Below are 24,106 nucleotides of genomic sequence, written 5' to 3'. Positions count from 1 at the left end.
AAACATTAAGTCAGATATCATTTATCTACTCAAAACTTTGCAGGCGCTTTTCAGTAATATCTTTCTGGTAACACCCTATTTAAAATCACAAACCCTACTCTGTTTCCTTTCCCTGCTTTACTATCTCAGTAGCTCTGGTCAGTATGTATCAAAGTGTATTTTAATTGTTCTGTTAGCTCCTCCCATTGGAAAGCAGGGATCTTTGTTTTTAGCTTGCTGATTTCTCAGAGTCTGCAACAGAGCCCAGCATACAGTAAGCACTCAATATATATTCGTTAAATATATGAATTAATGTGTTTGTTGATTTGTATGAAAAGCGAATAAAGCTGGGCACTGATTACAATTAACCATTGAGCACTATGCCTAAAACTTTGTGCAAGTATCATTTAATCCTCGCAACCGCCTATGATGAAATCTATTAGCTCCTTCCACCTTACAGGGTGAAAAACTGATGGCCAGAAGTGTGTTCCATAGCACGAAATTGTTCAGCTTACTAGGAATTTGTTTGCCTGGATGTGCTTCTTCATAAAGAACTAAGAATGCCTCTTGACCAGACATTAAGAACTAGCACTCGCTTCAGTTCAGTTCAGTCACTCAGTCTTGTCTGACTCTGACCACATGGACTGCAGCACGTCAGGCTTCCCTGTCCATCACCAACTCTCGGAGCCTGCTCAAACTCATATCCATCCAATCGGTGATACCATCCAACTCCGCCTAAGTAACTTGCAATTGTCGGCTTAGGCGTCCATGGTAACCATGGTGACAGGATAGCCTTGAGCAAAAACCAGAGATCAGAGACAAGGCCAAGCTTTCCACACCCATACACACCTATTAAATCCTGAACTCAGAGCGCTGATCGGTCCTCAGTAGTGAAGAAAGTACTTGTTAAAACGATAACAGGGCGACACACTAGCTACCTCCAAGAGCACCACGCCTCCGGTACTATCTGTGGTTACGGGAGCAGACTGGGCACGGTTCAGGGAGGCCCAGGAGTCCCGCCTCGCCTCGCGCAGCTTCCGTGGGGCGGGCTCTGGCCGGACCTACTTCACAGCATCCCCGCCCACCCCGGAAGTGGGGGCGGAGCGAGTGAGGCATCTGCGGTCAGTGGGCGGAAGTGGCTGTTGGAGGCTTTAAGGTAGCTTTAAATTCCTGCTGTCTTGGCAGCTCACCCCTTTCAGCTGGAGACGGGCTCCTCGCGACGGATGGCTGTGGACGTGAAGTCGCGAGCGAAGCGTTATGAAAAACTGGACTTCCTCGGGGAGGGACAGGTGAGGCTCTCGGGCGGGGCTCGGAGGGCCCTGAGCAGAGAGCGCCCGGCCGCCTCACACTGTCGAAAGTTTTCTCGTGGAAGCCAGCGGCCGGGCCGCGCTCCTCGTTCTCCTCGGAGGAGGCTGCGCAGACGCCCCTGCTGCCCCTTTGTCCACCCTGGACCTGAGTCCCTGAGCGGCCTTCTCCGCTCAGTGGACTGGAACGGGACGTGGACGTCCTCAGCACGTTGCCAGCCGCCGCGAATTTGCTCTGAGAACCCTGGATTCCTTGCTTCCCCAGATCTAAAAAAAGTGAAAAGGCCAACACAAACCAAGAAGTTCTCACAAACTTAACATTACTCTTGTTTTTCTGTCTAGTTTGCCACGGTTTACAAGGCCAGAGACAAGAACACCAACCAAATTGTCGCCATTAAGAAAGTGAGTTGCAGTTTGTTTTTCCTTGTGTCTTCGTGAAGGTTGTGTGTGTGTGTGTTATTACTCTTGACCGTGCTCTGCTAATGAGTTACTTATGTCATTTTCAAAGAAAATAGAATATCTTAGTGTCTTGTGTTCCAAGGTGGAACTCGGGTTGAACTAGCGTTTTGTTCCATCCATTGAAATTGAGATGAAGAGGGGCTGTATCTTGTTTTATAAACGCAAACACTGGCCAAGGGGACAAATATCTTTGTTGGGCCCTCAGAACTACTCATCTTTCCAGGTCCCTATTTCTTCCTCACCAGCATCCACTCTATATCTGTATTTTCTGAATACATGTTTACCATTAAAGGCTTTTGCCAGCATTAATGACATTGGTGGGTTTTTTTTTTTTTTTAATGGTTTAAGTACCTTTTTTACTTGCATTTCATTCAAGAAACTTAGGTCATATTTGCCTTTCTGTATGCCAAGAACTCTCACCCTTGTTTTTCTCATTTAACCCTCATAAGAGCCGGGTGATGTCGGTAAAGTATCTCTGCTTTATACTTGAAGCTTGTTTTATACTTGGTGCCTGAAGCTAAGGGAGATGAGGTGACTCATCAAGATGGCACAGGTAGCAGTTGATAGAGCCAAGCTTTAGATCCAGGTGTACTGCTTCCAGGCTGATTGCCTTTCCCCATACTTCTGAAATCAGTAACCCTCTCAGAGAGGCTGGTTTCTTCACACCTCGTAGATAGAGGAGCCTGATGGGTCCATGGAGTTGCAAAGAGTCGGACGTGACTGAGCACACACACAAGGCCTGTTGGTGGCTTAGGTAGCCACCTTCCTATTGTTCCTGTTGCTGCTTTGAACCTGTTTCTCCTTCAAAATCCCTAATTCCTTTGAAGCACGTCCCTCTCATATTCTTAACACCTGCTTCCCATTCTTCCTTTCTACAATTATTCCTTCCATTGTTATCTTTTTTACTTTTTCTGATGTGTCTAATCTCTTTTTTCAGTTTGTGTTCTATAAGCCAGTGCTATTTATAGCTCCTCCCGTGTAAAACCCTTAACTTTCCTAATCCTTTTCAAGTTATTTTTCTGATTCTGCCCCTGGTTCACTTTATTCTAGCCACACTGACCTTTCTGTCCCTTGAATATGTTAAATTCATCCCAGTCCCAGATTCATTGCATTTGCTCTGGCTTCCACTTAGTGTATTTTTCCTCTAAAACTTGGCCTGGCTGGTTCCTTATCATTTAGATCTCAGTCAGATATCTCCCGTACATACAGACTTCTGCTGGTCATTCTAGCTGAAACAGGTGTACCTGCCTTCTTCCCTAGTGTTCTTTTCCATATTTCTTTGTTGTCTTCATAGCATTTATCAAAATCTTTTGAGTTTATTCTCTATTTACTACCACTCTGTGGCTAGTACATTTGTAGACACTCTTAAAAATGTATTTGCTTGACTAACTGATAACGGTCTCTTCAAACTGTTGACATATTGAGTTCTGTGGTTTTTCTGAAAATCCCAGTTGGTTTACTTATTTGCTTGCTTTTATCATAAATTAGGATTTAGAATTCATTCTATTTCTCAGTGATGGGCTTCCCAGGTGATGCTAGTAGTAAAGAACTTGCCTGCCAGTGAAGAAGACATAAGAGATGTGGGTTCGATCCCTGAGTCGGGAAGATTCCCTGGAGAAGGGCATGGCAACCCACTTGAGTATTGCCTGGAGAAGTCTGTGGACAGAGGAGCCTGGTGGGCTCCGGTCCACAGGATCACAAAGAGTCAGACATGACTGAAGCGACATAGCACTATATTTCTCATTGATAGACTGCTACCCCTTGAAAGTGACTCATTATGGAATATTCTTTTATATTTTTATTTCAAATAGTACATCTTTGTCGTTTTATGGAATGTAACCTTTATATAAATGGAATATATAACCTTTAAATCACTGTGTTGTACACCTGAAACTTACATAATACTGTATGTAAACTGTACCTCGAAAAAAACAGGAATATTTCTCCTTTTACCAAACCCAATTAATTTTCAAAGGTTTTTTTTTTTTTTTTTAAGTCAGTTACGAGGCCACGCATGCCTCTCTCCTCTACCCCTGGTTTTCACTCATTGGAGCAATGCCTTTCAACTCCAAAATTGTTTTCTCTGGTATTTACATCCATTTTTTTAGATAGTATACTTGTCATTCCTTGAGGGGCCTCCTTCCTTAGTTCAGACATTTTCTAGACTTAAACTATAAACCCTGGAGATTTGGTGCTTGTGCATCTTCGCCTCCCAACACTCAGTTTCCGTTCACACTCATTTACTGGCTTCCCTGGTGGCTCAGACAGTAAAGTGTCTGCCTATAGTGCGGGAGACCTGGGTTCGATCCCTGGGTCAGGAAGATCCTCTGGAGAAGAGAATGGCAACCCACTCCAGTACTCTTGCCTGGAAAATCCCATGGACGGAGGAGCGTGGTAGGCTACAGTCTGTGGGGTCGCAGAGTCAGACATGACTGAGGGACTTCACTTTCTTTCTTTCTTTTCTTGAATTTAACAGAAAAGGAGTAATAAGCTATGTATTCTTTTACCTGTTGTATTTTGGACCTTTAAAATATCATTAATCTACCTTATCCTTTTTAAACAGTTGTACTGAATTTACATTTCCCAGTTTAACCAGTCCTCTGTGGTAGCTTTTTGGAGCAGTTTTCACTTTGCAGTATTTGTTTAATATATCTCAACAATACACATTACTGTATACTTCTAAGCTCTTTATCTCTTCCTCTCACACTCACTCTTCTGCAACTTGTTTTTCTGAATTAGTATCATTTCTGAAATCTTCCAGATGGATACATGTAGATCTGTTTATTCATGCTCTTTGATGATTAGATTCTATTCTATAGCTACACTAAAATTGGTCTCTCCAAATTGTTGTTGATAAACATTTAAGCTGCTTTTTTTTTAATGTTTTACTCTAATACAGTCCTTCTGCAGACATACATTTGTGCATTTCTCTAGAAAATGTATTTGTAGTTGAAACTAATTGCCAGTTGTTGCTGCATAGAGAACACCCTGATGCTGAGAAAGATTGAAGGCAGGAAGGGAAGGGGATAACAGAGGACAAGATGGTTGGATGGCATCACCGACTCAATGGTCATTAGTTTAAGTAAACTCTGGGAGATGGTGAAGGACAGGGAAGCCTGGCGTGCTGCAGTCCATGGGGTTACAAAGAGTTGGACACGACTGAGCGACTGAACAACAGCAAGAGAATACACGTCAACATCCCCAGATACTATCAAACTGCTTTCCAAAATGGTTGGGTCAGTTTAACCTCCCACCACATCTTCACCATGTTTGTATCATCAGACTTTACAACAGTTGTCAATCAGATCGATCAAAAGTGGTATGTGGATGTTTTTTCAATTAATATTTCTCTGATTACCAGTGAGTTTGATCATCTTTTCCTAGATTTATTGGCTTTTTATACTTTTTCTGTTAGGTTGACTGCATTTTTTTCCTTTCCTGTTGACTTGGTGGAATTTCTTATATATTTTGGATACTGAACCTTAGTCAGAAATATGCACTACAGGTACCATTGTCAATGTAAATCTATAACAAGAATAGAAAAGTGTTATTCAAGCCAATCTTAGGATTATAGCCCAGAAGACAGTCTCAGATAGCTCTGAGTTCTGAAGAAGTACCGTTTTCAGTGTAGTTATATCTTGTCAGAACAGAAAACATCAAACATAACTTGGGTACATTCCTTCAAAGTTTAAAAAAAAAGATCAGAAGACAGATCACTGTATATAGTGAGTCAGTATGATCTTGGCTCCTGGCAAAGGGACCTTATCAAAGGAGTACTAGCATTGAAGTCCCTGAAAGGGAGGCACTTATCCTTATCTTCAAAATCGGCATTCTTTACAGTGGTTCAGATGGTTAAGAATCCGCCTGCAATGTGGGAGACTTGGGTTCAATCCCTGGGTTGGGAAGATCCCCTGGAGAAGGGAATGGCAATCTACTCCAGTATTCTTGCCTGGAGAATCGCATGGATAGAGGAGCCTGTCAGGCATGGAGTTGCAAAGAATCAGACACAACTGAGTGATTTTCACTTTTGGTAGTGGACCCTTTTATTCCAATATTTAAAGCAGATAGACAGTATGTGTTTCATAGACCACAAAACAGGCTGTTCTAGTTAGCATAAAGTTTGTTAAATACGCCAGAGTGACTTCTTTTTACTTTAGTATGTGAAAATTTCTTCAATCATCATCTCTCAGACTTTGGGTATTTAGTTTACTTATGGTATCTTTTGAAGTACAGGTATTTAAAATTTTAGTCTGGTTAAATTTGTCTATTTTTCCCCTTTTTTGGTTCCCTTTTTTTGTGTGCTTCCCTGCCTCCAGATTATAAAGAATTCTCCTATATTTTCATCTGAAAATTTTAAAGTATTGCTTTTTCACATTTAGGTCTACATTCCATTTGGAGTTAAATTTTCTTTGTTGTGTAGTGTGAAAATCTAGTGTTTTTTCCCCAGCTCTCAACATTTTTGTTAGTATGTCCTTTTCTGAGTTGTAATGCCAAGTTCCAATTTACACTTGGATTTGTTTCTGGGCATACCATTCTTTTATTGGTTGATTTTCCTTTTCCCCCCATTCCTGCTGCACTGCCGTACGGTGTCTAATTACTGTTGCCTTGTAAATGCTCGAGGGCTTTCTGTGGTTGTGGTATGGAGGCTTCTCATTGCAGTAGCTTCTCTTGTTGCAGAGCCTGGTCTCCAGGGTGTGTGGGCTCGGTAGTTGGGGCGCATGGGCTTAGTTGCCCCATGGCGTAGTTGTGGAATCTTTCCAGACCAGGGATTGAACCCCTGTCCCCTGCACTGGCAGGCGGATTCTCAACCTCTGGACTTCCAGGGAAGCCCAGCTACTCTTCTTCGAAATTAACTTGGCTTACTCTATGAGTCAGTTGAGAAATTTGAGCCAAATCAGGAGAATTTGAATATGAACTAGTTATTACATGCTGTATGGCATTATTATTAATTTTATTAGGAAGGAGAATGGCCTTATGGGTATATAAGAACATGCCCACGTTTTAGAGATGCTTGTTGAAGTATATAGGGATGAATAATATGAAGTCCAACTACAACATGAAAAAAATGTATGTTGTAGCCAACAAAAAAGAGAGGATGGATGAAGTAAATATGGCAAAATATTGGTAATTATTGAATCTGAGTGATGATGTAGATGGCTTCATGAAACTAGTCTATTACATTTCCTAAATACAGTAAAAAATAATGTTTTAAGTTATCTGTTCTTAGCTTCTTACTTTTCTATATAAAGTTTAGAATCCGTTTGTCAGGGTCCGTGAAAAATGCTGTTGTACTTTACATCTAGTTTCATTAAAGAGAATTGATGTATTTATGATATTGAATCTTTCTATCCATGAACATGCTGTCTGTGTTTATTTTGATCACATTTTCTTGAACATGTTTTAAGAGTGTTTTATAATGTTCTGGGAACGCTTCATACATCTCTTGTTGGCTTTGATTCCTACATGCCTTATATTTTTTGGTGCTATAATAAATAGCCTGTGGAAGTGTTAGTTGCTCAGTTGTATCCAATTCTTTTCGACCCCATAGACTGTAGCCCAGCAGGCTCCTCTGTCCATGGGATTCTCCAGGCAAGAATACTGGAGTGGATTGCCATTCCCCTCTCCAGGGGATCTTCCTAACCCAGGAATTGAACCTGGGTCTCCTGCATAGCAAGCAGATTCTTTACTGTCTGAGCCACCAGGGAAGCCCAAGATAAAATAAATAGCCTACCTTTAAGTTAAAAGTTGTTTGTGGTATATAGGTGGGGGCATTTTAAAAGGAAAAATAGCTGATTTTCTGGAGTAGGATTTTTGTGTGTGTGTGTGTTCTTGGCTACATTGTCATTGCATAAAGTAGTAAGCTCTTGTTCTTTAACTTAGTAGTTGGGTTTGTGTGAGACTGAACCTATTAATGCAGTTCAGTGTGCTTGTACACAGTAGCAAAAGTTTAACCATTTTCTGTATCCATCACAATCTGTAATTTTCCTTCTTGGAAAATGTGGTCCCTGGGAGCATATTATTGGGCATATTAAGCATGTTATTTATATGTTACATATTTCCTCCCAAGTAGTCTAACTTGAAGTGCTTCTTTTGTTTATTGGGCTTCCCTGGTGGCTCACAGTAACAATCTGCCTGCAGATGCAGGAGACCTGGGTTCAATCCCTAAGTTGGGAAGATCCCCTGGAGAAGGAAATGGCAACCCACTCCAGTATTCTTGCCTGGAAGATTCCATGGACAGAGAAGTTTGGTGGGCTACAGTTCATGGGGTCACAAGAGTCAGATATTGACTTAGCGACTAAACTACCACCACCCACCTAGATCATCTCCCTAAGTTCTGTATCCATCACAATCTCTAATTTTTCTTCTTGAAAAATGTGGTCCCTGGGAGTATATTATTGGGCATATTAAGCATGTTATTTTATATGTTACATATTTCCTCCCAGGTAGTCTAACTTGAAGTGCTTCTTTTGTTTATTAGCTTGTATGCATTTAATTTATTCCATATTTAATCTTACAACGTTGTGTAATTCAGAACTTAAGGGGAAAGGAATGATAGGTACTTGATCCTTTCTTATATTGTTAATTTTGCCTTTCTGATTCATGATTCCTGCTCCCTCCTTGCCTGCTAATACTAGCTACGTATAAGTATGTATTTTTGCTTTAAGCATTTGAAGTGTTTATATATTACGCATTTGTCTAAATAGTTTAACACATTTTTATTGTGTTTGTTTTTTCCTCTACCAGATCAAACTTGGACATAGATCAGAAGCTAAAGATGGTAAGTAACTTATTTCATGTAATCTGACAGAACAGAAAAAGTGGTTCTTCTCACTGAGGAAAAGAACGAAGTATTAATTACAGTTAACAATGGTTCTGGATAGAGTTATTACAGGTCCCAGAAGAGTAACGATAGACTCAGGATAGAGATAGGATGTTTGTGCTTTTCACCATTTGGGTGTTCAGAAGATATTCAGATCACCCCCAAGTAGATGGAAGACAGCAAGGTTATTAGTGACTTGTCTTGATGTCTTCATTACTGCTTTAGTTGTTTTCAAGCCATTGTTTTTTGTTCTGAGCTTCTGGTTACTTTGAAAATTCAGGATTCATGGAAGTATACAAAGCTCACTGTAGAATAAATGTATAGGGATGGGGGAGATTTTTGTATCCCTTCTGCTAAAGCTCTGTTTGAGCGCTAAGTCCTATTTAATCATCAAGAAATAGTTTCTGTATAAAGGATACATCATCTCTCTAATACTAGTACCAGATCTTTTTTCTTTCTTTTTTTTTTTTAGTATTTATTTATTTGGCTACACTGGGTCTTAATTGCAGCATGCTGGATCTTTGATCTTCATTGTGACATGCAGGACCTTTTAGTTGTGAGAAGGAAGCTCTTAACTGGCGACATGTGGGATCTAGTGTCCTGACCGAGGGTCAAACCTGGGCCCCCTGCGTTGGGAAAGATGGTATCTAATCACTAGTTTTCTGTTAGCTTAAAGAATCTGCCTCTGATATTCATAAGGCAAGAGAAGAGAAGCTATTAACTTCTCACCTATAGGCTACATACTTGGGTACATATTTTTCCAGGAGTCTTCAGGTCTCATATTCTATAGATAAAGTGAATACTTGTTTCATCATTTATCATAGTCTGTCCTAAACTGTTTTAAAAACAAAGCAATATAAATTGGAAATAGGTACGTTATAAAAATTGTTATTTTTTTTTTCTGAGGAATATTCATTGCTATTTGATCAGAGACTGACCTTTCCCAAAAAATACATTTATAAGAAGGTTTGAGATTTCAGAATTCTTTTTCACTTTTTTCTTTGCCTTTTTATCTAGGTATAAATAGAACAGCCTTAAGAGAGATAAAATTATTACAGGAGCTAAGTCATCCAAATATAATTGGTGTGAGTATGATCTAAGTTGTTTCTGGGACTTGGGACCCTGCCTTGCCGAATGTGGTGGATGTTGATTGAAGGCTCAGCAAGATGAGTTGTCCTAGGTGAGCCTTACAAAAAGGCTGAAATGTATTTTTTATCCTAATTGTTCTTATAGGCAGTGTTTTAAAAACTATACAACTGATGAAATAAATTACATATGGGCATACAGGCTGATTTTATCAGAAATTTTGAAGTCTAGAGAGCTCTAGCATGTGTAAGACCTTGAGCAGGTTCCCTTGAACTCTGCCTCGTAGTCTCTACCTCACAGGGTTGTTACGAGACTAGCTCACTGAATACACATCAAGTAATGGTAACACACTCCAGTATTCTTGCCTGGAGAATCCCATGGACAGAGGAGCCTGGTGGGCTACAGGCCATGGGGTCGCAAAGAGCCCGATATGACTGAGCAGCTAACACCTGCTTACCTGGGATAGTGCCTGGCGTAGGGAGCACACTCATTCAGTGAAAATAGCTACTGCTGCTGTTTGTTGGATTTTCTTAAGTACCAAGGTTGGGAATTTTTCTAGATTATAGAGACTTCAGTGAGTTTCTCATTAATTCATTACTTAATTCCTAAAATTTGGAGGGAAAGGTTAAGTATTGGTGATTTTTTCTTTTTAATAGTAAGGCTTAATATCTTGTGCTTCAGTGTACTAAATCCTAGCCAAAAATGGAAAAATATTAAATTTAATAAAATTATTTAAACTTTACAGTCCAAATGCTTAAGTTTTTAAAGATTAAAAACTTAGGTGTAATACTGTCAAGTATTTAATAAGAGAATCACATGTTGTTGTTGTTTTTTTTTTAATTTTGCTTTGTAGCTCCTTGATGCTTTTGGACATAAATCTAACATTAGCCTTGTCTTTGATTTTATGGAAACTGATCTAGAGGTAAGACTAAGATTTCTGGAGGAATTTATTTTCCTGTTTATCAAAAGAGAATCTAAATGGTTATTTTCTACCTTCGAAGAAGGTAGTCAAAAGAATGCTTAAATTTTGTTGAAATCTAGATGTGGTCTTAAGTCAAAGATCTTCTGAATCATTTAGCTATATTCCCAGTGTTACATACAAGATTTGGATTTCGATAGCATTTGTGTCTGCCAAGTTCCTGATACCTTATTGACGTTACTTTTTAGAAAAATAAGTGTTTGGCTTTGGAGGGTTTGGAACTTCCTTGTGATATTATCACAGACTGTCCTTTTGAAAACCAAATTTCTTTTTGAGAAGAATAAGATTTTAGGCTTTTCGTTAATACTAATTGAATCTCAATAATGAACAGTCTGGAGATGTGGAATAAGTGGAATTCTCATACACTGCTGATGAGAACGCAAAGTGATACAGCCACTTTGGAAAAAACAGTTTGGCAGTTTCTTACACAGTTAAATATACCCTTAGGGTATGATCTAGAAATATGTCTACGTATTTATTTATCCAAGAGAAACAAAAACATGTCCACACAGATGTTTAGCTTTCTTCGTAATTACCCAAACTGAAAACAACCCATATATCTTTCATCAAGTGAATGTATAAACAAACTGGTACATTTATGAAGTGGAATACTATTTGAGAATAAAAAGAAACACATTATTAACATATGCAACAGTATAGGTGACTCTCAGATACATTATACTAGAGGAAAGAAGCCAGGCTCAAAAGCTACTGATGCTGTATGGTTCTATGTATGTTTTTTGTAAAACGAAAAACTAAAAAATAAAAAAAAACAAAAATAAAGCAACAGAAGTGAGATCTTTGGTTGCTGGGGTTAGGAATCTAGGGGAAGGTTGAGTAGAGAGGGGCCTGGGGGAATTGTAAAACTCTGTTGGTTGTGGTAGTGGTTACACAACTGATGTGTTAAAAACTGAGATTAAAAGTGACACCTATTTGAAAAAAAAATTGCATTTTAAGCTCATATAACTAAAAGTCTGGGAATAAACTGACTTGAATCATAGTTCACAAATCGTGCTAGCAGAACACAATTTTTCACTTGTTCTCTGTTGCCTTGTTCATGGGTAAAATTTCTCAATACAGGGACTCAGGTGCTTGTAGGCTTCTATCTTATAGTTTAATAATCCCTGAGGAGAGAAAGTATTTTGTTGCCTTTGATTCTAGCACAAGTATTTGGCTTGGCTTCCATCCCTGAACTAGTCAGGAAAGCAGGCCGTAGTGTGGTGACTGAGTTGCTGGATCATGTGTCTACTGCCTCTGGAGGCCACAGGTAGTGCAGTCTGTAACCACGTGGACCACACTGGGAACCAGCGGTTTCCCAAAGGAATGTTGAATGCTGTTATCAGGAGGGGCTGTGTATCCTGGGGCAAGTGGAAACAGCAGATGTTTGCTACATGGATGCCTCAAAACAAAGCAGCAGGAGACAAAGTACTCCTTTCCTTCTAAACTAAAGATACTTTCCCTAACCAAGTAACTGGAAGTTCTGACAGTGCTTCCTAAGGAGAGTGAGGCAACCTCTCTTGAGAATCTCCTTTATGAATAAATCCATCTTGTGTCTATAAATTATTTGATATAGTAGAGTGTATTTGGAATGATAAAAGCATACCTGTATACTGTCTGCCTACTTTACAGGTTATAATAAAGGATAACAGTCTTGTGCTAACACCTTCACATATCAAAGCCTATATGTTGATGACTCTTCAAGGATTAGAATATTTACATCAACATTGGATTCTGCATAGGGTAAGGTTTTTTAACCAAGTATGCTTACGTCTTTATGTTGTAGTCAGATTTTCTGTAGCCAGTTTATTACACAAAAGACCTGAGTATGTAAATTATTAAAGTAGAACTGGACCGCTTTATCCACCCTTCTTCCTCTCTGCGCTCCCTTCAGTTAAACCAGGTGGCTCTGTGAGAACTCTGTTACTAGGTGGAATTTAGAAATGCAAGAGGCCTATTACTTCATTTTTTTCATAATTGAAGAGTTAAGTTGCTGACCCAAAAGTTACACATTTTTTTTGAGGTCATTAGTTATAGTGGCTGACAAGAGTATTAGAACCTAGATATTTTGGCTTGAAGTTCAGTGTTCTTTGTGCTATACTGTTGTAATAGAAAACAACAATGGTGGGAGTCTGGATTAAATTATATAATGCAAAAATACTTCTTGAAAAATATTTCTGGTAGCTCTAAAACTCTGGAAAGTAATGAAGTAAAATTTCTGAAATGGCTGAGTCATTGTTAGGAACATTTAGCTACTAGAACAAGGCTGATGATTTAGATAGGTAGATGTTCTTAGGCATCCTATTTATTAGTAGATAAAGTAGTTAAAAATATATAATGGTAATCCTCATACTTAAGCTTGGAATTCCTTTTAGGTTATGGCTAATATCTTTTTAGCATAGATTGTAAAGACTATATTCTTCATCATTTATAAACACATAATGTTTTTATGTGTTGGTGGCGCTACTGGTAAAGAACCCATCTGCCAGTGCAGGAGACACCAGAGATATGGGTTCAATCCGTGGGTTGGGAAGATCCTCTGGAGGAGGAAATGGCAACCCACTCCAGTCTTCTTGCCTGGAAAATCTTATGGACAGAGGAGCCTGGTGGGCTATAGTCCAGGAGGCTAACAGAGAGTCAGACACAACTGAGCACACCCATGATACAATCCTCGTATTTAAGGTTGGAATTCCTTTTAGGTCACGGCTAATAGCTTTTTAGCATGGATTGTGAAGACTATATTCTTCATCCTTTATAACCGCATAATGTTTTTATTTACTGAAGTTCATATATTGTGGTGTTTACTGTTGTGGGCCTCACGGCTTGTGGGATCTTAGTTCCCCATTCGGGGATTGAACCGGGGCCCTCAGCAGCGGCACACAGAGTCCTAACCACTGGACCCCCAGGGGGTTCCCCATGTATGTTGTTGTTAAATTAATAGCAGCATCTGGTTTTTGAATTCTTACTAGGAACCAGTCATTATACTAGGCTTTTCGCAGGAAATATTAAATTTAATCCTCACAGCAAACCTGTGAAGTAGGTAAATTGAAGTTCAGTGAAAGGAAGTACCTTGATCCAAGGCCTCACTAAGAAATATGGCTAATCTTATTTTGCTTTTTAGAATTTTATATCAATTAAAAAAAATTTTGGTGGTGGTTAAATTTGAGGTGCTAACCTGTTTCTGCTAAGTTTAAATTTAACTAAATGTATTACTATGATGCTTTCCTTCACCCTGCTTATTTGTTGGTTTAAAATCTCCAATATATAGGACCTAAAACCAAACAACTTGTTGCTAGATGAAAATGGAGTTCTAAAACTGGCCGATTTTGGCCTGGCCAAATCATTTGGGAGCCCCAGTAGAGCTTATACACATCAGGTTGTAACCAGGTAAGGATTCCTTAACTAACTAAAGCTTATATTGTGTAGGATATTAATCACAAATGAGCCTCATGTGGCTTCTTTGAATTTTGGCTGAGTTCAGGAGTTATTGTTGGTATCTTATTAAACAGTGAAAAAATATACAGCCCTTCTTTCAAACGGAGTTGAATTAATTCAGTCCCCAGAAATTTACCTAGTAATTTGGGGGACTAACTTATACTTCTTATACAGTTTAGTTAGGTAGATTGGAACTATAGTGGCTGTTCTTTTACATAACCACCTGATTTGGGGGGCCTGTTTATTTTATTGGTCAATCCTGATTCCACATTTTATATCATTCAGTGTGAATGAAAATTCCCTAAACAAAGCAGTGCTTTTATTTGGATTTTTCATATTATTCATTGCTTATATTTTCTGTTTATACATAAAAAGTATACATAAAAATAAAAACTAAAAATCACATTATATAGATAGGGACGTAGATTTTATAATTCTTGTCCAGATGGCATTTGTTAACTTCCCTGACTCTTAAGAATCTGAGACGATCTTCAGATTTTCTGTCCTTTTAAATTAGTTTGTCAGCTTCTTCCAAATAGATCTCATTGAGCGTTAATCATCTGATCCTTGAGTATAAAGTAAGGTATGTAAGTAGTTGTTCAGGTAATTTCTGGAAAAATTAAGCCTATCGTTCAGGAACTCTGGGAACTCAGGAAAACAAGGACCCACATACATGAGCATTGCTTTTCATCTACCAATTTCTGACTTTCTCTATTTTGAAATCAGACACTACTAATAGGTCAAATTAAAATGACTGAGAATTAACAATTTAGATTAGTGATAGGGATATCTTGATAACCTATCAAGATATATTTTGATAACCTATCAAGATATTTTGGTGGAGTGGTGGGGTGAAAACCTGACTGATGGAGTTAAGAGAAGAGGAAATGGAGACAGTAAGAGCATACAGCCAGACAGAGAGGGTTGTGAGGGGAAGCAGGGTCCAGAGGTTTTTGTTGTTTGTTTCTTTGTTTTTTAGTTTATTTTTTAAGGCTATAAAAACAATGATATGTTTAACATTGATAGTAATAAATCTAGTAAAGAACAAAAAGCTGGCTGTTGTAGGAAAAAGAGAATTGCAGGAGCAATATCCTTGGAAACAGGCAAGAGTGTTGTATCCGGGGCCCACGTTGAGGGCCTGACTTTAAAAACACTAAAGGCTAGTTATGTAGTTACAGATGGGAAGGTGGGTTGTGAGTGTGTAGATGACTGTTGGTGAGTCTGTAGAAATTTTTTTTCATTACTTGCATTATTTTAGTGAAGTAGGAATTAGGTTATCAGCTAAGAAGTAGGATGGTGTTTAGGGTTTTGGGAGAAAGAACATGTTAATTGTCTAAGAGTGAGAGAATGAATGGACTGAGGGTGAATTTCCTGGCAACAGTAAGGAACTTCCTGGTTTTATAGACAAATTTTCTTGAGTTAATATATCCATAAAAGTGCATTTCATCAGTGCAGGATGTTTTTCTGAGGAGTTTTCTCTAAGAAATACTTTAATAATTCCACTCTGAAATGACAGTATTTATTTTTGTTCTCCAGGTGGTATCGGGCCCCTGAGCTACTGTTCGGAGCTAGAATGTATGGTGTAGGTGTGGACATGTGGGCTGTGGGCTGTATATTAGCAGAGTTGCTTCTAAGGGTAAGTCTTGAGTTGATGTACACTATTCAGTATTGTTATAGGTATTTGTTTTTATAATTTGTGTAAAAATTATCTTCTCAGAGGTAATTCCCAGAGGTAATTGCCATCCTTGAAACAAGAAACCAACAAACAGGCCAATAAACAAAAAAACCCACCAAGTACAGCCTGTTTATTAACACCATTTAGGACAATAAAGTTTATTTTTGCTCATTTTGTGTTCTGAAATTCAACCATAATAAAATTGTTGGATTGTAATGTGGTGCTATCTCTAAAGTAACTAAAAGGGTTAGGATAAACGTCTGTATTTCTGGGATCACTGGGGAAGTCCCACCCTTAGACTAAGTTTTTATTTTTGTTACTGTTTAATGTTTCTTATTAAATTAATTTATCATATTATTTGTGTAACAGCTATCACAGATCATCTTGAAATATCTGCTTCTTTCTTTTAGGTTCCTTTTTTGCCAGGAGATTCAGACCTTGATCAACTAACAAGAATATTTGAAACTTTGGGCACACCAACTGAAGAGCAGTGGCCTGTAAGCTTTCATACATGTTCTTTGAAATTTAGTGTATAGTGCTGTAACGTGAATATTACTTAAACAAATGTATTAATTGTTAATTTACTTTGCAAAATTTATACAAAGTAAAAGTTGTGATATACCATCCAGCCTCCTATATACATATAGCCCTCACTCATCCCAGTAATTTCTACCCCAGCGTTAATCATTATTATTTTGCTGTAAAGCCTTGCTATAAGGACACACACACATATAAATACGTAAATATGTATGATTTGCTTTTTCTTTCGTTCTGTAACAAAAATGCCATCACACCATGTAATTTTTTTGCAACGAACTTGCTCATAATATTGTTCACATTTTCCTTTTTAAGTTATATAATATTTCATTTTGTGGCTGTTTCATGTTTATCAACATCTTGATGGATTTATTTATTGCATTTTCACTAACACAATGAAGATTTATTTTTGGTTTTGTTTTTCATTATTCCCCAACCAGGGATTGAACTTGGTCCTCCAGGAAAGCCTGGAATCCCAGGCCACCAGGGAACTCATTATTTATTTTTAACCTGTTACATTATCTTAAAAAAATTACTAAATCTGTGATAAAATTTATTACAGTATAAGTTGCTAATTTTATATATTACAGTTCAGTGAAGTTCTCACTTGTTATAATTGTAGACCTTTTGATTTTCCTTTCTGTTATAGCCTCATCTCCTGGGGAAAAAAATAAATCCTAGAAAAGAGATTTTAATCAGCCTCTTTACCTTCTGGTTAAAACTGTAATGAAATTATCTGAAACTGAAATTAAGAAGTTTCTTTTGTGTTATTATTTCCTCAACTTTCTAACTGAAGGTTAGCTATAAGTTCTAATTGTAAAACATGCTCTAACAGCATTCATTTATTGAACTTACTATATGCTGTTAATGATAGGGTTTCATAAATTATATTTAATTCTCCCAACAATCCTATTAAGGTAGGTGCTGTTATTCACACTTTATAGATGAGACAGCCGAGGTGGCGCGAGGTTAAGTAGCTTACCCGAAGCTACATAGTGTCAGCTAGTACTCCAGTTTGGGTCTTTCTGACTCCAGAGCCATATTCATAGTATTTATTCAGTACTTTTCATTTGACATGATTTTCTAAATAGTAGTTGCTTATGATGTTTTCCTTGGATTTTTAAAAATTCTTGTTTTGATTTACATGCAGAAGGAAATAATACAAAGGTATCCCTTACTTCCTTTACTCAGCTTCTCACAAGGGTAACATCTTGCAAAATCAGGATAATGTCACAGCCAGCATGCTGACATTGATACAATTAATATACAGGACGTCACCACAAAGAGCCCTTTTACCGTCACACCCACTTTGCTTCCACTCGCACCCATTCCTTAACCCCTGGCAATCACTAATATGATTTCTGTTTTTATAACTTTGTCATTTCAAGAATATTATAAGTGGGATCATATAAAATGTAAGCTTTTGTAATTGACTTTTTTCAATATAATTCTCTGGAGATTCATCCAAGTTGTCAATAATTCATTCCTTTCCCTATATTGCTGAGTGGTCTGAATGTACCATAGTTTGTCTGACTGTTGACTCATTGAAGGACATCTGCATTGTTTCCAGTTTGGGGCTATTACAAATAACGCTGTTATTTGTAATAACAGTACATCATGGCTTCCCTGATAGCCCAGTTGGTAAAGAATCCGCCTGCAATGCCGGAGACCCCTGTTCAATTCCTGAGTAGGGAAGATCTGCTGGAGAAGAGATAGGCTACGCACTCCAGTATTCTTGGGCTTCCCTTCCCTTGTGGCTTAGCTGGTAAAGAATCTGCCTGCAATGCAGGACACCTGGGTTGGGAAGATCCCCTGGAGAAGGGAACGGCTACTGACTCCAGTATTCTGGCCTGGAGAATTCCATGGACTGTATAGTCCTTGGGGTTGCAAAGAGTCGGACACAATTGAGCGACTTTCACTTTCATGTCTGAAGGCAGTCCAGTGGTTAGAACTCGTATTCCTCTTGCCAAAGGCCCAGTTTCCATCCCTAGGGAGCTTAGATCCCACAAGCTACGTGGCCAAAGGAAAAAAAAAATCATGTACAGGCTTTTAGGTAAGCATACATCTTTATTTCTCTGGGACAAATGACCAGGAGTGCAGTTGTTAAGTTGTGATAGTTGCATATTTAGCCAGAAACTGCCAAAAAGGAAGTGAAAGTCACTTAGTCTTGTCTGACTCTTTGCAATCCTGTGGATTGTAACCTGCCAGGCTCCTCTGTCCATGGAATTCTCCAGGCAAGAGTACTGAAGTGGGTTGCCATTTCCTTCTCTAGGGGATCTTCCCAACCCAGGGATCAAACATAGGTCTGCTGTATTGAAGGCAAATTCTTTACCATTTGAGCCACCAGGGAAGCCCAGAAACTGCCAAACTGCTTTCCAGAGGGGCCTGTACTATTTTATATTCTCACCAGCAATGTAGAAGTAGTCTGTTTTCTCTGCATCCTCACTAGCATTTGGTGGTGTCGCTTTTTTTTTTTTTAAGCATTGTGAGAAATGTGTAGTGATAGCTGATTGTGACTTTAAATTTCTCTTCCCTGATGACTTATGGTGTTGAATATCTTTTCATGTACGTATTTGGCATCTATATAGCTTTAATGAAATGTCTCTTGTCTTGTTTTTTAATTGGATTGTTTGTACTTTGGCTGAGTATTGAGCACTTACATAAAATACTCGTCCTCTGATTGTATATGTGGTTTGCAAATTTTCTGTTACTCTGTAGTTTGTCTTTTCATCCTCTTCAGAGTCTTCCCAGCATAAACGTTTTTAATTTTGATCAAGTCTGTCTTATCAGTTTTTCTTTTTATGAGTAATGCTTTTGACGGCAAGTCAAAGAACTCTTTGCCTAACACAAAGATATTCCTGATGATTTTTTTTTTCTAAAAGTTTTATAGTTTCGCATTTAAGTCTGTGATCCTTTTTGAGTTAATTTTTACATGAGATGTGAGACTAAAAGTGTCTTATGGCAGGAGTGGGGGTTGCTTATGATACCTCTCCCCCTACCAGTACGACAGTCTTCATAAATTGTCTATATATTAAGTCTTTTTCCAAGTTGTTTTAACTATTTTAACTTTCCATGTAAATTTTAGAATAGCCTATCTATCTAATAATCTTGCCAGAATTTTGCTAAGAATTGCATTAAACCTGTTTACCAACTTGAGGAGAATTGTCAGACATCCTTACAGTGCTGAATCTTCCAGTCCACAAACATGGTAGGGCTCACCATTTATTTAGAGCTTTGATTTATTTCATCAGTGTGGTATAGCTTTCAGTATACGAATCCTGTGCACGTTTTGTTAGATTTTCACCAAAGCATTTCATCATTGTTTTTGAGAGTTTCTAAACGGCATTGTTTTTCATTTCAGTGTACACATGTTCTTTGCTAACATGGAAAACTAAAGTTGACTTGTGTTTATCTTCCTGTAACCTTGTCTGCTCACTAGTGCTAGGATAGATCATCATATCATCAGTATGACAGTTTTATTTACTCATTTGAGATCTATATGCCTTTCAATCCTTTAAGTTTGAATTATAAAAATATTTTTACAGGACATGTGTAGTCTTCCAGATTTCGTGACATTTAAGAGTTTTCCTGGAATCCCATTACAGCATATCTTCATTGCAGCAGGAGATGACTTGCTAGATCTTATACAAGGCTTATTCTTATTTAATCCATGTACTCGAATTACAGCCACACAGGTATGTTAGTGTATTTTTCGAATTTCTTAAGATTTCCTAACATTCTTTAAATACTGAAAAGATACGTTTGTTTTAAGAAATAACAAATTTTATTTTTTTCTCTAAGCTGTAAGCACTATATGCCCATACAAGTGCAGAAGAGTATAAAGATGATTCTATTTCATAATTAGGTCATCTACTTGAAAGTAAATTAGAGAAGAAGAAAAAAATGATGTTTTGTGTTTATTAAGACACTGGACTATTTCAGTTAAACTCTTAGGTAACTTAAATCTTGTGCCAAAACCAATGCCAGAAGTGTTTTGTTTTGTGTTTTCCCCCATGAAATGCAGTCCAGATAATGCATTCTGGTCATTGTCACAGTCAGAAAGAGATAATGAGTAGAAAATGGTATAGTCTGATACAACTGTATTACTTACGAGAGATTGAAAGATCCTCTAAATAGAAAAACACTGAAACTGACAGTTACTTAAGGGAAAGAAGAATCAAACTCAAGAAAAATGTGGAATACCAAGAATATCTGCTCTTATAAAAGAAGAGAGAAATGTTACCCAACATAAAAATACAAGATCTATAGACTTGAAAGTCTTTTTTTTCTTTATTTTAAAAACAAGCACATATAGATAGACGGTGGTCACTAACGCTTAAAGTTGGGGCAGGGAAATGCAGTGCCAAAATGCAACACATTACAGTAATTGGCCTTCATAAAGGAAGAGACTAAAATGTCGCACATCTTCATGTCTGACGAAACATATAAATGCACAAAATATCAGGGGTAAAGAGTGGATATTTTTTCACATAGGCTATTATAGACTACCAGATCTTTGTTTAATGTATTTACTTGTATAAACCTTTACTTCATAGCAGTATATGCCACATTAATACATATATACTAGATATTTTACCATTGGAATCACTCTTCTAATTTCAAACAAGTAACTCATTTTTACCTTTTTATCCGTGTATGTATACATCTTATCTCTGTCATAAGAACCTTGACTTTTCCAGTAAGCGGCCTGAGCTGACCCTTAAAAATGGTGCGCTATTCACTCGACCCAGAAAACCCCACAAAATCATGCAAATCAAGAGGTTCAAATCTTCGTGTTCACTTTAAGAACACTCGTGAGACTGCCCAGGCCATAAAGGGTATGCATATCCGAAAAGCCACCAAGTATCTGAAGGATGTCACTTTAAAGAAGCAATGTGTGCCATGCCGTCGTTACAATGGTGGAGTTGGTAGGTGTGCACAGGCCAAACAGTGGGGCTGGACACAGGGTCGGTGGCCCAAAAAGAGTGCTGAATTTTTACTACACATGCTCAAAAATGCAGAGAGTAATGCTGAACTTAAGGGCTTAGATGTAGATTCTCTGGTCATTGAGCACATCCAAGTGAACAAAGCCCCCAAGATGAGGCGCAGGACTTACAGAGCTCACGGTCGGATCAACCCCTACATGAGCTCTCCCTGCCACATTGAGATGATCCTTACTGAAAAAGAACAGATTGTTCCTAAACCAGAAGAGGAGGTTGCACAGAAGAAAAAGATATCCCAGAAGAAACTGAAGAAACAAAAACTTATGGCCTGGGAATAAATGCCGCAGAAAATAAATGCAAATAAAAGTAAAAAAAAAAATAAATAAATAAGAACCTTGAGACCAGGTCAGATTGTCAAGAAGGTTGTTTTCATTACTAGTAAAGCTGAAAATTTATAGAAAGATATTAGTTGTGATAACTTATTTGGGTTATATTTTGATAAAATAGATTTTTTTTAGAATTAATTTTTTAATGGGTTTTGGCCTATGGATATTTAGAAGTTGGAATGAGGGACTTCCTCGAGGGTCTAGTGGCTAAGACCCTGTGTTCCCGATACAGGAAGCCCGAGTTCAATCCCTGGTGAGGGATCTAGATCCCACATGCCGCAACTAAGAGTTTTCATGCCACAACTAAAGACCCCGCATGTTGCAACAAAGACCTGGCACAGCCAAATAAATAAACATTTAAAAAACATAGAAGTTGAATGAGATACCCTTCTTAGATCTCTGTGTAGCTCAAAATTAGCATAATTTACTTATGGAACTGCTGTGATATGGAAGTAATATTTTATAAGTTCAACTCTTCTGAAGTAAGAATTCTGTATCTAAATTCTTACTGCAAATAATATGTGGGCGAGTAGGGAGAGTTGGTTGAAAAGTTTATATTCTTTTGTTCATAAGAGAGTTATCCAAAAGAACATACCTTGAATTATTGTGGCTATTGAACAGTACTATGGTGCATATAAAGTATGAACTTGACAACTTTGTTACCTCAAATAAACTATTTTTATTGGAATTTTGGACCTAGGTAAAAATATAATATTATAGAACGTTGGACTAGTGGTAAATAGAAATAAACTTGGCAAGTCCTTCCAAGTAAGAATTCAGTTAATTTCTAGTGGATTGTTCCACTTTAATCTGTTGTTTCCAACCCATCGCATCTTTTTAAAAGCTTTATTTTTAAGAATTCATATGATTTGGAATTTGAGCACACACAAATGTTGTGACAAATAAACTTTGAAGTTTTTTTTAAGCAGGTTTCTCTGTTTTCAGCTATAGAGCCTATAATGTGTAGAGAGGTGAATTTTACGGTGTCTTACTAAGGATTTCTCATAATTTGTATAGGCTTTCGTGGGAAAATTCCATTCTTATAGTAATACAGTAATGGAATTAGCAATCAATCTTAGGCTGCTAGATATTTGTAGTAATTTCCATATCCAAATATTCAAATTAAGTTTGTTTGAGAGAGGATATATTTGCTTAGTATATTTAATGCTCCTTACAACACAGTTCAGATATTCACATAAAAGCTCACTTTCTCTGGTCTCTTTTCTTTGGAAAGGCGTTGAAAACTAAGTATTTCAGTAATCGGCCAGGGCCAACACCTGGATGTCAGCTGCCAAGACCAAACTGTCCAGCAGAGGCTCTAAAGGAGCAGTCCAATCCAGCCATGGCAACAAAACGGAAGAGAACAGAGGCCTTGGAACAAGGTAAAACTCATTTTCTTAAGTGAAATGAATTCAGAAAACTCCAAACTCCAGATAGCTAATGTATAGCTAGTGACTTGGCAGCTAAGAAATGTAAACTGTGAGCTGTTTACTTGTTATCAATTTAAATTTTATAAAGTAGAATATGATATTTTACCTATATTTGCTTCCTTTAGAATACATATCATCATGCATACTTAACATCATACTTTTTTTTAGGACATGGGCAGTTTTGAGTACTCCTCAGAGTTATGAGAACTATCCATGTGTACCCTATTTTTTTCATAAATTCCTAACAGTACACTCTATGCTTAATGTTTAGCAAGTGTTATTGGAAAATCAAAGCAAGTAAAAATATAGTTGGAATGCAATGACTGGTTAGAATTACTTTAAAATTAAATGTAATGTTATAGAATTACTATAAAATTAAACAACCTCATTTTCCCCCCAGGAGGATTACCCAAGAAGCTAATTTTTTAGCTACAGAGAAAACTGGACAATATTCTACTACTGAAGGAAACAGTGAAAAAGGCACAATAGTAAACATAAAGTAAATGCTTTAAAAGATATTTGTAAATATTCTACACATGTAAAATATGTAAAACTGGGTTATTTTTATTAAATGTATTTTAAAACAAATTTAATTCTGATTTTCTGATTAGAGTGCAGTAGTAATAAAATAAGTTTAATTCTCTGACATGCAGAATTGAAAATGCATTAAGGAATCCTTAATAAAAATAATTATCAAATACTTTAATGATCTGGCCCATATAGCATTACAAATTTATAGTAAAGGGTGTAGTATTTAAAAATAGAAAATTGGTTTTGGTCTCAAAATTTTATGAGTGGTATGTAGACTGTAACTCTCATAGAGCATTTTTATTTTTACTCAGAACTTTTAAGTTTCTTCTATGTTAATACCTGTAAATCTAGTTTCTGTTTTAGCTGCCAGATAATTTATAGCATATATCACATCTTATGATATCATATCGTATCTTACACATGCTCTATATATAGACCATGTTATTTTTCTTATGCTACATAAAAGTTGCCATAAATGTAGCCGTTTAAAGTAACACAAACTTATTAGCTCCCAGCCCTGTAGGTCACATACCTGTCATCAATCA

At 37.5% G+C, this 24,106-nt stretch overlaps 2 protein-coding genes across 4 annotated transcripts; both read left to right on the top strand.

Moving 5' to 3' along the window:
- The first annotated feature begins 1,079 nt into the window (after nt 1-1,079).
- Nucleotides 1,080-23,618, top strand: CDK7 (cyclin dependent kinase 7). Of its 3 annotated transcripts, XM_043488588.1 has the most exons (12): nt 1,080-1,268; nt 1,626-1,685; nt 8,487-8,520; nt 9,580-9,647; nt 10,502-10,570; nt 12,257-12,367; nt 13,893-14,011; nt 15,596-15,695; nt 16,145-16,231; nt 19,817-19,966; nt 22,835-22,982; nt 23,431-23,618. In XM_043488588.1, the coding sequence occupies exons 1-12, from the start codon at nt 1,203-1,205 to the stop codon at nt 23,457-23,459; spliced, it is 1,041 nt and encodes a 346-aa protein (XP_043344523.1). In that variant the 5' UTR covers nt 1,080-1,202; the 3' UTR covers nt 23,460-23,618. The 3 variants fall into 3 exon arrangements, with proteins under 3 accessions (XP_043344523.1, XP_043344525.1, XP_043344524.1); XM_043488590.1 differs by lacking the exons at nt 9,580-9,647; nt 10,502-10,570 and having other exon boundaries at nt 1,237-1,268; XM_043488589.1 differs by lacking the exons at nt 1,080-1,268; nt 1,626-1,685; nt 8,487-8,520; nt 9,580-9,647 and adding an exon at nt 9,669-9,742.
- LOC122454256 (60S ribosomal protein L17-like) lies at nt 20,947-21,582 on the top strand. The gene has a single exon (XM_043488592.1). It carries the CDS (start codon nt 20,998-21,000, stop codon nt 21,550-21,552), a length of 555 nt encoding a protein of 184 aa, XP_043344527.1. The 5' UTR covers nt 20,947-20,997; the 3' UTR covers nt 21,553-21,582.
- Nucleotides 23,619-24,106: the final 488 nt, after the last annotated feature.

This window comes from Cervus canadensis, chromosome 16 (genome assembly GCF_019320065.1).
Source record: "Cervus canadensis isolate Bull #8, Minnesota chromosome 16, ASM1932006v1, whole genome shotgun sequence".
NCBI classification, from domain to species: Eukaryota; Metazoa; Chordata; class Mammalia; order Artiodactyla; family Cervidae; genus Cervus; species Cervus canadensis.
This window is presented reverse-complemented; position numbering and strand designations above follow the sequence as displayed.